Source organism: Cebus imitator, unplaced genomic scaffold (genome assembly GCF_001604975.1).
Source record: "Cebus imitator isolate Cc_AM_T3 unplaced genomic scaffold, Cebus_imitator-1.0 Scaffold220, whole genome shotgun sequence".
Lineage (NCBI taxonomy): Eukaryota > Metazoa > Chordata > Mammalia > Primates > Cebidae > Cebus > Cebus imitator.
Window position 1 is genome coordinate 749,737 of NW_016107535.1, and position 14,530 is coordinate 764,266.

The 14,530-nt window shown below is 47.8% G+C and overlaps 1 protein-coding gene across 1 annotated transcript; it reads right to left on the reverse strand.

Annotated features, from left to right (window-relative positions):
- Positions 1 to 5,880: 5,880 nt before the first annotated feature.
- On the reverse strand, positions 5,881 to 10,648 carry RTP2 (receptor transporter protein 2). Its single transcript, XM_017549586.2, has 2 exons — positions 9,912 to 10,648; positions 5,881 to 6,637 (listed from the first exon to the last, which is right to left on the reverse strand). Exons 1-2 carry the CDS (start codon positions 10,073 to 10,075, stop codon positions 6,121 to 6,123), a joined length of 681 nt encoding a protein of 226 aa, XP_017405075.1. The 5' UTR covers positions 10,076 to 10,648; the 3' UTR covers positions 5,881 to 6,120.
- Positions 10,649 to 14,530: the final 3,882 nt, after the last annotated feature.

Below are 14,530 nucleotides of genomic sequence, written 5' to 3' on the forward strand. Positions count from 1 at the left end.
GGTGGGTGCCTGTAGTCCCAGCTACTTGGGAGGCTGAGGAGGAAGGAGCCCAGGAGGCAGAAGTTGCAGTGAGCCAAGATTAAACCACTGCGCTCCAGCCTGGGCGACAGAGTAAGACCCTGTATCAGAAAAAAAGAAAAATAGATTTATTTAATTTTTTATCTCTTAGCATTCTGGGCTTCTGTATCAGGTTTAAATTAATTATTTTACTAGCCTTACAAAGCTGGACGTCTCACAAAGCCTCAGTTTCCCCTCTGTAATTGTGAATAATTATAGTGTCTATGTCATGGGTCTTTGTTAAAAGGAAATTAAACATTATAGCTGGCAAAATTTCCTTCCCATCCACCTTGGGGGTATAAGGTATTGCAGTGTAGGGAATATATACAGCATGGTTCTTAGTGGGAAGAAGGATGTAAAAGGGAACATTGCATCCTACAAGACAAGAATTTGGTCAGTGAACCATGCTGATTAAACAGTTACTCTAGGCCAGATTCTGGGGATGGAAAGATTAAAACAACAACTGACAGTGATGGGCAGATACACCTGCAAACAAGCAGTGACAACACAGTGTTCCAAGTGCAGTAGCAGAGGTAGCCTCAGGTGGTGAAATCCTAACACTGCCTGGGGCTGTGAAAGAAGGCTCATGGGGAAGCTAATGCTTAAACCAAGCAAGACTGAAGGAAAAATGTTTGAAAACCAGTGGGGTAAGGTGTTTCCAGGGAGAGGGGACAGCAGAGTTTGAAGAGCGCTGGCTTAATTGCAGTAGCAGGATGGCACAGTGGTTGAGAACTCATGTTCTGGGGGCTCGACAACCCTGGATTTCAACATTAGCACTGAGACTTACTAACTAGGTCACCGAGAGCCAGTTCTTACCTTCTCTAAGCCTCAGCTGAAAAATAAGGATAAAATAATACTGCCTCGAAGGGTTGTTTTCAGAATTCAGTGAGTCAATGCACATAAAGTGCTTAGCACAGCACCTCATGCACAGTAAATAATTTTAAAGCCAATGTTTGTGGAGCTCCTTCTCAAGAAATGTTATTTTTCATAATTATCTGGAAATGAAATGTCCCTTCTAATGAGACTAAGTTTGATCCAGTAGCGGCAGGGAGCTCTGGAAGAGTCTAAGCACGGGGCTGTGCGGATGATATCTGATAATTGGGAAATCACCCTGGGACGGTGGCAGGGCGGAGAGCGGATTATAAGGAAAGGGGCTACAGGTATGAAGGTTATTGAGGAGGCTACTAAGGCAGGAGACACTCAATGATTGGGTTTGGCAGCAGCAGAGGGAAGGAAAGAAAGGAGACCGACCCCAGAGGTACTTAGAACAACCAACAGGATGTGGGACATGGTGACCAATTATTGTGGGGTCGGGTAGGGCCGTGAAGGAGGATCAGGGGACAGTGTCCAGGTTTCTGACAAGTAAAAGACGCGGGTTTGGATGGCAAAATGACAAATGCGGCTTTCGTCACGTTTCCTTTGATGGGAGCGCTCTGCGAACAGGTCGATTGGCCTGTGGGTCTCGAGCTCAGCGGAAATGCTTAGAGAAGCCATGAAGACCAGGAGCTCCTATAGGGTGAAAATGTTGGAAATTATGAGTGAGTGTGTTACTGAGGGAATTGAACAAAGTGAGGTGAGGAGACCAGGATGGGTGAGGGAAAAGCTCCCGCAAAGAATACTGCAGTGAAGAGCGAAATGAAATAGCAGATGGAGGAGCAAGTACTGCTATGGAATCTTCAAGGAGGGAGTATAAGACACAGCAGATACATGGAGTAAGGTGACCACATTCAAGTGGTCAACGGCGTGACAATGCAGTGTTTAGTGGCAGTTTCAGAAACATGAAAATGAGATTTCTTTGGATTTGGGAGTAAACAAAGAGGTGGGGATAAATGTGTTTTAGTCCTTTGAGAAATGTGAGTTTGAAAAAATTTTCTCTTTAATGAAAGGGCAATAGTCCAAGGGGAATGTGGAGTCACAGAAGTGTCATTCTAGTTAACAATGGAAGACACAGGTATATTTATATACTGAGAAGATCAGCTGTTGGAGAAGGAGAAGTAGGATATGTTTATCTTTCATCTTCCCAGACCCCATCTCTTTTCATCTGTTCTGGGTCTCTTGTCCTCACTTCCATTTTCAGTGGCTTATCATCCCCTAACTCAGTCCTCACCTCAGATGCCCAGCTGTGCTACCCTCTGAGGCATGACCTCTCCCTTGACACAATCTTGGCTGTTTATCCCTAGCCCTGTAAACCACAATTTCAGCAAGAGATGCTGCTGATGTCACTTCATCCCAATCCCATCCCTTCATGTTCCTTAAGATTCCCAGGGTTAGCCAAGTTCTCTGGAGATCACTTGACCCCCGGCCTCCTTGACATTCATTTTCCCAGAAACCACCATGCGTCTGCGGTGGGGCAATGGCCCCGAGGGCACACACCCTGCACTGGCACCGCTGAGCATCATCTGTGGCCGATGAAAGTGAATCTGGAACCTCACATGCCTGCTAACTCACAACCACTCTGGCCTGATGCTCTTCTTGTACTCTTTTGCTGCACCCAACCAAATAAAGGCAGAGGTTCTTCCAGATTGCCTCATTCTTTGTTCTCGAAGGTCCACAGAGAAATCTTATGAGCCATCGGGATTCCTTTGCCAGCGCTGGAGAAGAGTAAGCCAGCCTGAGGAGGCAGACAATAGGTGGGGCACAGTACTCAAAGCAGCTCCTCTCTGAGAACACATCCCACCTAACACTCCATCCCTGAACCTCACCTTCAGGTCTCAGATCCCACTTGGGGCAGAGGCTCTGGAGGTGGACTAAGAAAGACCAATGTCAGGGGACAATTAAGGGCGTGAATAGGAGAGTTTCTGTTTCTAATTCCAGACAATGATCAACACAGTGTCATCTGACCCCAGCTCATCAGTCAAACTACCTGCCTCAGAGCTGTGCCTGAAGGAATGAGCACAGCAAATGCATTTGCGCTGATAGGGTGGTCTCATGGACTGGCCAAAGGGGAAGGTGCTGGGGGACAGGTGCTGTCTGCCTCCACTTGCTCACACCTCCCCTTGGGCACAGCCTCTCCTGCATGGAGACACACGGCCCTGCTCTCACCTGGAAGATCCACACCTGCAGATCTGCCTCATCTGCCCCTTCTCTCACCATCTCCAGGAACTAGGATGACTATCAAATTTGCCACAATGTGTTTTACTACAGAATGGCAGAGGAGCATCACCCTGCATCGTGGGTACCTAGTTCTGCTGTGTCCTACCACATCTCTGCTGAGCACAGGAATGTATAAACACACTTTAAAACATGTGTCTGGGCTGGAGGCAGTGGCTCACATCTGTAATCCCAGCACTTTGGGAGGCCAAGGCAGTAAGATTGCTTGAGGTCAGGAGTTCAAGACCAGCCTGGGCAACATGGAAAAACCCTGTTTCTACTAAAAATACAAAAAATCAGCCCACTGTGGTGGCACACGCCTATAGTCCCAGCTACTCAGTACTCAGGAGGCTGAGGTAGGAGAATTGCTTGAATCCGGGAGGCTGAGGTTGGAGTGAGCCAAGATCATGACACTGCACTACAGTGGGGGCAACAGAGTAAGAACCCATCTCAAAAAAAAAATGTGTATGATCCCCCCTATGATCTGCTTCCTATCCCAGTCCCAGTTGCCCAGATGAACTTTCCATGTCCTCTGCAAGCACCCACCAAACCAAGACATGCATACTGAGCTATCATCTTGCAATGAATTTTAATAGGTGCCCTAACTGCCTTTTGGGGCACTGCACTGCTACTTTCAATGAAAAAAAAAAAAAAAAAGCCAGAAGTTGTGCCCCTGCTGAGATTCCTGCAGCCTCCTTGCAGCTAAATTTTGCCTGACTGGGACTCATCTCTGATGTCAGGGCATCGTGCAGCCAAGCCTGCCGTGGCATGGACTTCCATGTTCAGGTCGGGATGGTGGATGGCTAATACAGGGCCTTCTAGAAGTATCCTGCCGGCCTTAGCACACTTCACAGCCTTGATCACATTCTACAGGATACCAAGGAAGTTTATGAGGAAGTGCTAGCAACATCACTAATCTAGGACTGACTCCCTATGAGAGCACTACCAGGAAAAGTAGTCAGGGAATACCACCTGAGGAGCATCCTAAATTAAAACATTTTATGACCTTGCCCATCTCAAGAAATGCAGGCCCAGCCTATACTCCATAAGGAAGGTGGCCTTGCTGAAGACATAGTGTTTATGCAATCTGTACTCCTGATCCTGTTTTCACTTTTCTTGGTTCTCTGACCCCTAGTTAGCAACCCACCTTGGTTTCCAGTGCTTGTCTCAACCTTCCATTTCCTTGACAACTTATTTTTAAACAAAATTTTCTGTCTCAAACTTGTACTTCTTCAAGACACAGCGATGGGCCGGAGTGGCAGCTCATGTCCATAGTCCCAGCACTTTGGGAGGCCAAGGAGGACAGATGCTTAAGCCCAGGAGCTCAATACCAACCTGGGCAACATAGAGAAACCCCATCTCTACAAAAAATATGATAATTCCAGGCACGTCGTGGTGCCCCTGTGGTCTCAGCTGCTTGTGAGGCTGAGGTGAGTGATGACTTGACCCTGGGCATTCAAAGCTGCGGTGAGCTGTGATGGCACAACTGCACTTCAGCCTGGGCAACAGAATGAGATCATGTCTAAAAGAAAAAAAAAAAAAAAAAGACACAGCTGTAGCATTTATGGTATCTGAACCCAAGAAAAGGACTGTAAGCAGTTGACAGTTGGCAACTGGAAGCCCATTCCTACTGTCTACTTTCCCAGACCCAGTTGACCAGACCCACTTTCTTTTTGCTTTCGTTTTTTTTCTCCAAGACAGAGTCTTGCTCTGTCACCCAGGCTAGAGTGCAGTGGCACAATCTTGGCTCACTGCAACCTCCGCCTCCTGGGTTCAAGCAATTCTCCTGCCTCCCAAGTAGCTGGGACCACAGGTATATGCCAACACGCTGAGCTAATTTTTGTATTTTTAGTAGAGACGGGTTTCACCATGTTGGTCAGGCTGGTCTCGAACGCCTGACCTAGTGATCCTCCCGCCTCAGCCTCCCAAAGTGCTGGGATTACAGGTGTGACCCACTGTACCCAGCTCAGACCCACTTTCCATGTCCTCCCAGGAAATAAGATAAGCCAACACTAGGACCTGCAGATCCTACTCAACTGAGAGCCAGGAGCACAGAGGCCATCTGTTTACAGTATTTAACTACCTTTACTACACCGCACCCCACTTTTACCTGCCCCTAGAAGGCTTCATGCTGCACCTTTAAACCTGTGCCCACCCTCTTAATAGTATAAGTCCCCATACATTTAAGTGGAAATTTCAAGCTCTGGACTAAAGTTCAGCAACAGAAATTTCCATTATGACGTTCTATATCTGTACATTGCAATATGTTAGCCACTAATCACATATGGGTACTGCGCATTTGATATGTGGCTGGCGCGACTGAGGAACTGAATGTTAACGTTATTTCATTTAAATTAAGTTGAAATAGCCATATATGGCTAGTGGCCAACACATTGGACAGTGAAAATCTAGACAATTCCCGTCAAGCAGCCCCTAGCAGCAGAGTAAAAAAGTTGTTTCAGAACAGTGGAAGCAGGCTCTCCAGGAGAAGACCAGGTACCTCGTTCCTAAGCATTGAACGGGTCCACGGCCCTCTCGAAAAGGAAGCAAGGCAGGATGGGCAGGGGCAGCTGAACATGAGCTTAAGGATGAGACAGGGTTAAGACAGAACGTAATGGGGTCATAATGGGGGATGATAGATGGAAACGAAGCAAAAGGAGGTGTAGAGTTGGAGGTGGAGGAGGGAAAGGAAGCAGGTCCCTCCCTGTTGACTCAGTACCAGCACCAATCCTGGCAAGTTCTAAAACCTTTATTGCATACACCCTTTCCCCCTTCCCCCATTACTGTCAATTCCAATGAAGGAATCATTACATATCTTCTAATGTAAACCCCTCATTCCGCAGATGAATAAAATGAGGCCCAGAGAGGTGACCGGCTTGTCCAGTCATATGTTGAATCTGTAGCAGGATCGAGACCAGCCTGTGTCCTCCTCTCTCAACCCCATGTGCCCTCTCCCACCCCGAACCAGCTCCACTAAAGGAAGGCAGAGCTGCGGAAGGAGAACTGCAGGTAGCCAAGGAGCAGGCAGAGAGAGGCCCAGAAGAGGCACCAGCGAAGAGACAAGAAGTTGTAGCCGGATCCCGCCTGGGCCCTCGGCCTGGAGGCTTCCGAGAAGGTGTCGGTGGTCGCCTCCTCCTCCGGCAGCTTCTCGCTGGGCTTCCAGTGCGCGATGCCCTCCTGGCAGGCCTCGCAGAACTCTGCACGATGCGGCCCGCTGTCCGGGCGGCTGGCCACGTGGATGCGGTACTGGCCGCCGTCCTCGCCGTAGCACTGCTCGCGCAGGCTAGTGATGAGGTTGTCCACCAGGCCCTCGATGTTCTCCTCCAGCATGCTGGACTCGTCCAGCCGCGCCGTGCCGCACTCATAGCACAGCTGCTTGAAGACGCGCATACGCACCGAGCCCATCCGCCGGGAGTGGTCCAGGTGCATATGGAAGAGGATGATCACCTGGGCAGACTGCCAGGTGTGCCAGCACCAGGAGCAGTGGAACCTGCCGGGAGGAGGAGGTGCAGAAGGTGGGCATCCCAGCCACAGCCTGCCCTGAGTAGCTCTGGGGGTGGGGCAGGGAAGGCCTGTGTGCCCTTGCTTAGAGATGGAGGCAGAGTGTTTACTGCCTTGTGGATTCATCAGCACTCCAAGCTCAGCCTGCTATTGCTTCCTCCTGCTGAGCACCCCTGGGACCCGAGTAGCATCCTCAGGAGCTAGTGCCGGAGCCATCTGGTACCCAGCAGTGCTCTAGAGCTTGCCTCCTGCAGTCTCAGCTGCCCTCAAGCCCAATGCACTCAGGGTTGGCACCTGGGCACTGTATAGGGTCATTCCCCTGTCTCAGCTTCATTGCTCATCTGTGAAATGCAGTGTGTTAGTGTCCAATAAGAGTCCTTCCTCTGCTGGGCACGGTGGCTCAGGCCGGTAATCCCAGCACTTTGGGAGGCCGAGGTGAGTGGATCACAAGGCCAGGAGTTCGAGACCAGCCTGGCCAACATAGTGAAACCCAGTTTCTTCTAAAAATACAAAAATTAGCCAGATGTGGTGGCACATGCCTGTGCTCCAAGCTACTCAGGATGCTGAGGCAGGAGAATCACTTGAACCTGGGAGGTGGAGGTTGTGGTGAGCCAAGATCATGCCACTGCCCTCCAGCCTGAGCAACAGAGTGAGACTCCACCTAAAAAAAAAAAAAAAAAAAAAAAAAAAAAAGAGTCCTTTCTCTGTGACCTCCTGTGATTCTGATAAGAAGGATGACCTGCACCATCTAACTTGTGCATCTTGCTTACTCTGGGGAGAAGAGATGCCTCTAGCAGTGCCAAGCACAGACTCTGGAACACTGTAGTTCCTCAGTAAACCACTGAGAATGCTGGGATGGACAGACCGGTAGATGGGAAGGATGAACTGGCTTTGGGAGGAACCATTGTTTAGTTGCCACATCTTCACAAAGAACACTCCCCAGACTCTTAACAAGTCATCTCTAGATTTCAATCTAGCCATGCAGTGGGGACTGGAAAATGGGTACTCATCCCCAATGCCACTCCTCACACACACACACACACACACACACACGCACACATACACATACTTTCTCTCTATCTCTCTCTCTTACATGTACACAAGCCACTTGGCCTAACCTGGGCTTTCTAGAGTCCCAGCCTCAGGAAGTGTGGAGGGTGGTAGCCTGGGGCTCATCTAGGCAAGCCCCACTCACTCCACCCCCAGCACTGCTTGCACACCTTCAGTGACACAGCACTCCTTACCTCCAGGGCAGTTCTTTCCATCACTGAGATGAGCCTCTTCCAGGCCTCTGTTACAGAGGCTTCAGAGGCAGTCAGGTGTCCACTGGGCTGACCCTGCCCTCATCCCTGGCCCTGTCTGGATCCATTGTTTGATGGCCTTGAAGGACTTCTGATGAGAAACTCAAGTCAATCCGACAGACACCACTCAACACCTACCATATGCTAAGCACCACTCAACCCAGGATGTGGGATAAAGATGAGGCCAAGACAGTCCCTGACCCCTGAGAGCCTGATCACACGAGGACAGAACAATACCCAGAATGGCCCAAGGTGGTAGGGTTGGCAGGCCAGAGGAACGTAATTGGTGCTGAGCCAGTAGAGGCTCCCCTGTCCCCAGTGCTGGGCGAGAGCTGCAGAGCATCTGCTGGTTTAGAGACAGAGTGGGCCCGTGCACAAATGAGCTCATGGGCAGCAGTTCTTTAGCCCTTTGTGAGGCTACCTGGGAGCCACAAGTCACCAGCCAGGAGTAAGAGAAGCTGACCCCAAGGCAAGAGGAGACATGAGCTTGTGGAGCTCAACCCCTAAACTCCAGATTCTGGGCACTCAGGTTTCCAGGCCTCTGCCCCCCTCCTGCCAGGTGGTTCAAATGCTTTGTTTTCAGTCTCCTTCTACACCTTTTTACATCGAGCCAACCCAGAGTTGCTTCCCCTCCATGAAGCCAGGCGTCACATCTTATGTTCTAAAAATATCAGATCTGAGGGCAGGAGAGCTTAAGAAGCATCTAGTCAGCCCGTTATTTCACTGAGAAGAGACTGAGGCACAGACAGTAAGAGAGGCATCCATGTACACACAGCTAGTCAGAGGCAGAGCCAGCGCCCAGGACATAACAGGTACCCAACAGATGCTTCTTTAGTTGATGGAATTGACCTGAATCAGCCAACCTCTGCCTTTCTGTCTTTTGTTCACAAGACAGGTTTACCCTAAGAATTGCAGGTCTTGGGGCAAGAGCACAAATGTAAGCTCCCTGCCCATATCTTGCCTCCTCTATTCCCACCTTCAGCATCATTCTGCACCATGAGAAGCTTCACACACATACACGTGTGAGCAACCCAGCCTTTGTGTCCATGTTCTGGCTATATCTCCAGAGGACAGCTGATATTGGCCTCTCTTGAATCCAAAGACATAGGGAAAAGGCCTGCACAGACCCTGCAGATGGACTTGAGGTAGTCTAGCCAGGGACTTCTGTAGTCCCCGTCCCAAATCATGATCTAAAAGGAGAAAAGGCATGTGGACTTTAGATGGCCTTTTCCCCTTTGCCTCAAGGACTCTTTGCACCATGTTAGATGTGCAATTCTTACAAAGAGTGGGACCTTGGGTTCTAAGTCACTAAACAAACTTTTGCTCAAAGTTAAATCTTTTTATCACAGGTACATAGATAATAGAGCTAGAATAGATTTGATCCATTATCTAAGACCAACCCCCACATTTTGTAAATATAAAAACTGAGAACCAGAAAGGGAAAGGGACTGGCCAAGTTTACAGGGCTAGTTAGCTACATAAAGCCAGTCTGTAGCACATAGCAGGGGGTCAATAAATGTTTCTGTATTCAGATCAAATTGGATTAATTCACTAAACAGATCTAGGACCAGAGCATAGCTGTACCCCCCCATACCCCCCCATTCCTAGAATAAGGCTTTCTCCAATGGACTTCATAGACTCCTTCCTTCAGTTCCAACTCATTCTTTAAATGTCAGAGATTGCAGGGACATAGGAGATACTACAGCTCTTCATTTAATGTGGACAACTAAGACCCAAAGATGGAACATAACTTGCTCAGAATCACCCAGGGAGTTGGTGGTATGGCTAGGATTAAAATCAAGATCTCTGTGACCCAGCCGGCTGTTTTTTGTCTGTTTCCTTATCTGAGCTGACACCAGAATGAGCCTGCCCCCAGGACTGGGCTCTGTCTCTCCTTGGAAAGTACCCCACAGTTGTGACCCAGGGGCTGCCTGCAAGGCCCCTCCCCACTGGGCATCTCACCTGCCTGAGGCGTGCTGCTCCAGGTACTGCTTCCAGCCAGGGGCCAGCTCATTGGGCTTGAGGTTGGGGTCGATGATGAGCTCCCAGCTGTCTGCTGGCTTTACCACCTCCATCTTCTCATAGAAGACTTTCTTCCACTCACAAGTGGTCAGACTGGTACACATGGTCCTGCTGGTAGAGGTGGCAGTTGGAGCTCAGCCTCAGTGAAAACACAGAAAGAGCACAGGAAGGTGCAGGACAATTCAGTCTCTATAGTCTGAGAATCCTCATCGGCAGGACTGGGAGGGAACAGGACCCAGCTCCCTCCTTTGTTACCCTGGACCCTGTTTCCATGGTAGCCAGGCAAGGTGCCAAGAGCAAGGGCTGGGGAGAAGGGAAGCCCCAAGGGGGAGTTTCAGGGCCCTCAGCTAGGCCTCAGAGGCAGCGCTGGGTAGGACTGAGTGGAGCAAGCAGGGTGGGAGACCCAACCCCAGACCACACTCACCTGGGTTTCCAGAGGTCTCCAGGAGGCGAGGACTTATTTGGTGGCCCTGCTTCACCCAACTGCTCTTCTAGCATTTTCCACATCATGTGCTATGGTAACTACAACACCCTAGGAAGTCAAGGAGAAACGAGGGACAGGGAAAGGCAGAGCCTGCTGCCTCCACACCCCCTGATGTGCTGTGACCATCACTTTCCATGTGCCTAGCACAAACTGCTTGGTCTGTGTGTCGGCCAAGGCAGATCAGATCAGGAAGCTGAAGTTTATGAAACCCCTAAGTGGCTCATCTAAGGTTCAGATCTAGGCCTTCTGAAACCAAGCTCATTTGTTCATTTTATTATAGTACTATTGTGCTCCTAATAGGGGACTGAATGAGAAGTAACCTCCTTTGCCCAGGGAAATCTCAGTCCAGTTGGTGAGCTGGTGAGCTAGAGTGTAATTTCATATGCCATGGAAAACACAGTCATAGCATTTCAGATCCATAGTGTCATAGAACTGCTAGAGCTCACATTCAGTTCCTGGTCCCAAGCCAGGCTGTGGCAGCTGCTGGGAGAACGCGTCTGTTCTGTGCTGCAGACTCCTGCTGCCTCCACTGCTGCTGAGCTGGAGCAAGAGAGCATCCACAGCTCTGTGATACCCAACTTAAATTCTTTAGAGACTAGAGGGGAATTTGACTTCAAATCTGGTAAATCCGGGTGAAGATATGGTCAACTAAAGGGAGGCAGCCTTGAGCACAGAAAAGACCAAGCATGTGGCTGCTTACCTTCACTTTGGCCCAACTTCCAGCTGTAATCATCTTATGATTCTTTTTTTTTTTTTTTTTTTCTTTTTTTGAGACGGAGTTTTGCTCTTGTTACCCAGGCTGGAGTGCAATGGCGCGATCTCAGCTCACCGCAACCTCCGCCTCCCGGGTTCAAGCAATTCTCCTGCCTTAGCCTCCCGAGTAGCTGGGACTACAGGCATGCGCCACCAAGCCCAGCTAATTTTTGTATTTTTAGTAGAGACGGGGTTTCACCATGTTGACCAGATGGTCTCGATCTCTTGACCTCGTGATCCACCCTCCTCAGCCTCCCAAAGTGCTGGGATTATAGGTGTGAGCCCCGTGCCCGGCTCATCTTATGATTCTTTAACTTGGAAATCAGGATCCCTAGAAATGCGGAAGTACAACAGTGAAGAACATAAAGAATTAAAACAGGTTGCTGAGAACCAGAAGCTCTTGGTGTTGAGTTGCCAAGTGGTTTTCAGGAAGGGTGAGGTCAGGGACAATGTCGCTGGATCCTCTCTTGAAATGAAAGAGTAACTCTAGTGGCTTTGTGCTAAAGACCTCAGAAAGGACGCAGTTGTCTTAGAACCATTGACTGATAGCTCTAGAAGAGCTCTTTTATTTTTAAAAAAAGAAATCTGATTTCTTTCTTGAGCTCTTCATTTCTTAACCAAAATTTCTTGACATTGAATTAAGACAACTGAGGCCTAGAAATGGAAAATTACTTGCCCAAGCTCTCAGGACTGGGTAGCTCAAACCTCACTGGGGATTCCCTCAGAAGCCAGTTACAGGACCAGGTGAGACAGAGGGACCGATGAATTCCCAGGAATTGAATGAAACTGACATGAGCTTATGGCCTGGCTTAGACCCTTGTGCCAGGAATGAACCTCTGAGAAATATTATATATACCCTTCTTCCCAGGAGAGATGGCAATAAAGGAAAAACAAAAAGAGGATAAGAATCGTCAGAGCTTACCTGTTGTTTTTTTTTTTTTTTATTAAATGATGCAATCCCCTTGGGCCTCATATCAGGTTTAATTTAGCATAGGAGCTCTCTAAGCAGAGACTAATATAATTCATCTTTCTGTATAACAGCACTGTTCTTACTTTTCATACAGTCAGTGAGGACAATTACTACTTCAGTTTTCCGTGAACGGAACTATGTTGTTCCAGAACCCACGATTTAAGAGCTCACCAATGTATAAATGTGTACAGCTCTGGCCCCACCACACTCTGGCAGCTTCATTAGACATATTTTATCTAGGTAGTATTTTTTCAAATAAAGAAATTGTTATTTATTTAAAAAATAAAATGCGGTGCACCTGCATTCTGCAAACAAATCAGCAAGAGAGAGGAGATGGATAAAAGATTCACTTCTCCCCTTCAATTTGGAATCCAGATTAATGAATAGCTTTGTGAAAAGTTTATTATCGAAATTTTACTTATCAGATTAATGTAAGAAGTGCCAGTGTGGAGCTTAAAATGACGAAAGTAATGAAGAGTTGAAAAGGTGCGTACATCAAAATCACCTGGGGACTTTTGAAAACTATATGCCTCTGCCTTAGATTTCAATACATGTTCTTGAGGAGACAAATTTGCTCTCCACCGACTCCAGTCCTGGGAAGGATCCCATCCATTGCCAGCCATTGTTACTGATGAGAATATGTTGTCCCACAGGCTCCTGGAGGCCAAAAAAAGAAGATGGAGTAAAATGAGATAGTGGTTTATAATACGTCTTTACCAGGAAACAGATCCAGGGCAAATGCAAGCTCTGTCCTGTCTTCTCCTGTCTCTCCACAATTCAAAGAACCATAGACGATGCTCTAGGATGAATCCAAGATCCTCTGGGGAATATTTTCAAGAGGTATTAGGAAGGCCTCTCCATCCCGAGGATGTAGCACTTGGCAACAGCAGGGTCCAGGACACTCTTTGGGTGGGAGCTGACCTCTGATCTCAGGGGAGGTCACACAGTTAGAGCAGTTCGTGGCCCATGTAGTGGAGAAAAAACATCCCAGGAAGATTTCACGCTGCCCTTTCATTAGTTGGCAGCGACCAGAGCGACCGCAGGCAGGTGACATTCTGTTTCTGCTGGTGTCCAAGGGCCCAAATTCTACAGGCCATGCTTCCCAGCACCCCAAAGGCTCTGGAGTCTGTGTTAAGAGTGGCCATATCTGCTTATCCTTTTTTCAGGGCCTTATCATTCCAGGTAGAGATTTGGTAAAGAATTATCACAGTATTTATGGGATGTGAATAAACACAAACAAGACTGAGATGGAAATTGGGTGTGTTCCATGCAAGGGAGAAAAAAAGGCAGATGGGGGTTGAGTTAGGAAGGACGAATACAGAAGGTCTGGGCACTCTTTCTGTAGGCACGGCCTATGATCCTTCTGTCCGAGAGGCTGAGGGCCTTCATCAGAGCTCCTTAGCTATACCCAGAGGACCTGCTTGTTTCTGTTGAGCTGAGGCTCAACACACAAAAGAGTAGCCGTGACTCGTCTATGGGGCACACTCAGCCATCAAGGCAAGGTGAAAAGGGAACACTGAATAGATGATGGCAGCTTTTAAAGCATTTTTTCTAAAATGGCAATGCTGGGGTCAATATCCTGGGCAGACTTTTTAAAACATATATGTATCTTTCCTTTTAAACCTACATTTACTCAGTAGAACGTTTCTAGTTTCAGGGCTTTCCAGGAGACACCAATGCACACAAGGCAGGTGAATTCATTCAAGCTGAGTCCCTTCCTGAGGCAAGTCTTTCACTATAAACAGAACAAATTTTACCTTGAGTATCTATCTTTAGGAACCAGGTCACCTTCCAAAGACTGATGGGGATCCCTTGATGAGCAGTCAGAAAGGCTGTTTGTCCCCAACACTTAGCTCAGTTAATTTCCCTGGAGGCTTCACATATCCAGAATTGGCCATGTACTGCAATTGATATGGGAGTGAGGAGGGAGAGGACTAATACACTCATTAACATTGTATTAACCCCTAAGGCTGAATACTGTATTTACTTTTTTCTTATTCTAAATTTAAGATAAAAGTGTGCAGGTGCATAAAATTGGACAAACATGACATAGATATTACACAAATAGGCAGTTAAAAGTCCCCAGTAAAGATTTAAACAGACCATTTAGCTCTAACATTGGAACCAAAGATACCGTCAACAGGAGTCACAGGCTCAAAATGATCAGGCTTTGTTTAGAGTTAAGTTAAATATGCTAGAAACACTTCAATTTCTTTCCCCAGTTATCAAACAGAGAGACTAGATCTACTTACTATAAAAATGCTTTCTCATCCCTAAGAATAAAGCAGGCAAGTTTTCATATTAAAACAAAGCAAATGACATACAGATCTTACAACTTTTTATATATCTGAG

Bases quoted from the DNA above. Each gene is read 5' to 3' on its own strand.
- RTP2 (XM_017549586.2), bottom strand. From the start codon at position 10,075: ATGTGTACCAGTCTGACCACTTGTGAGTGGAAGAAAGTCTTCTATGAG. The intron at 6,638-9,911 runs GTGAGATGCCCA...TCCTCCCGGCAG, and splicing joins GAGCAGCACGCCTCAGGCAG to GTTCCACTGCTCCTGGTGCT.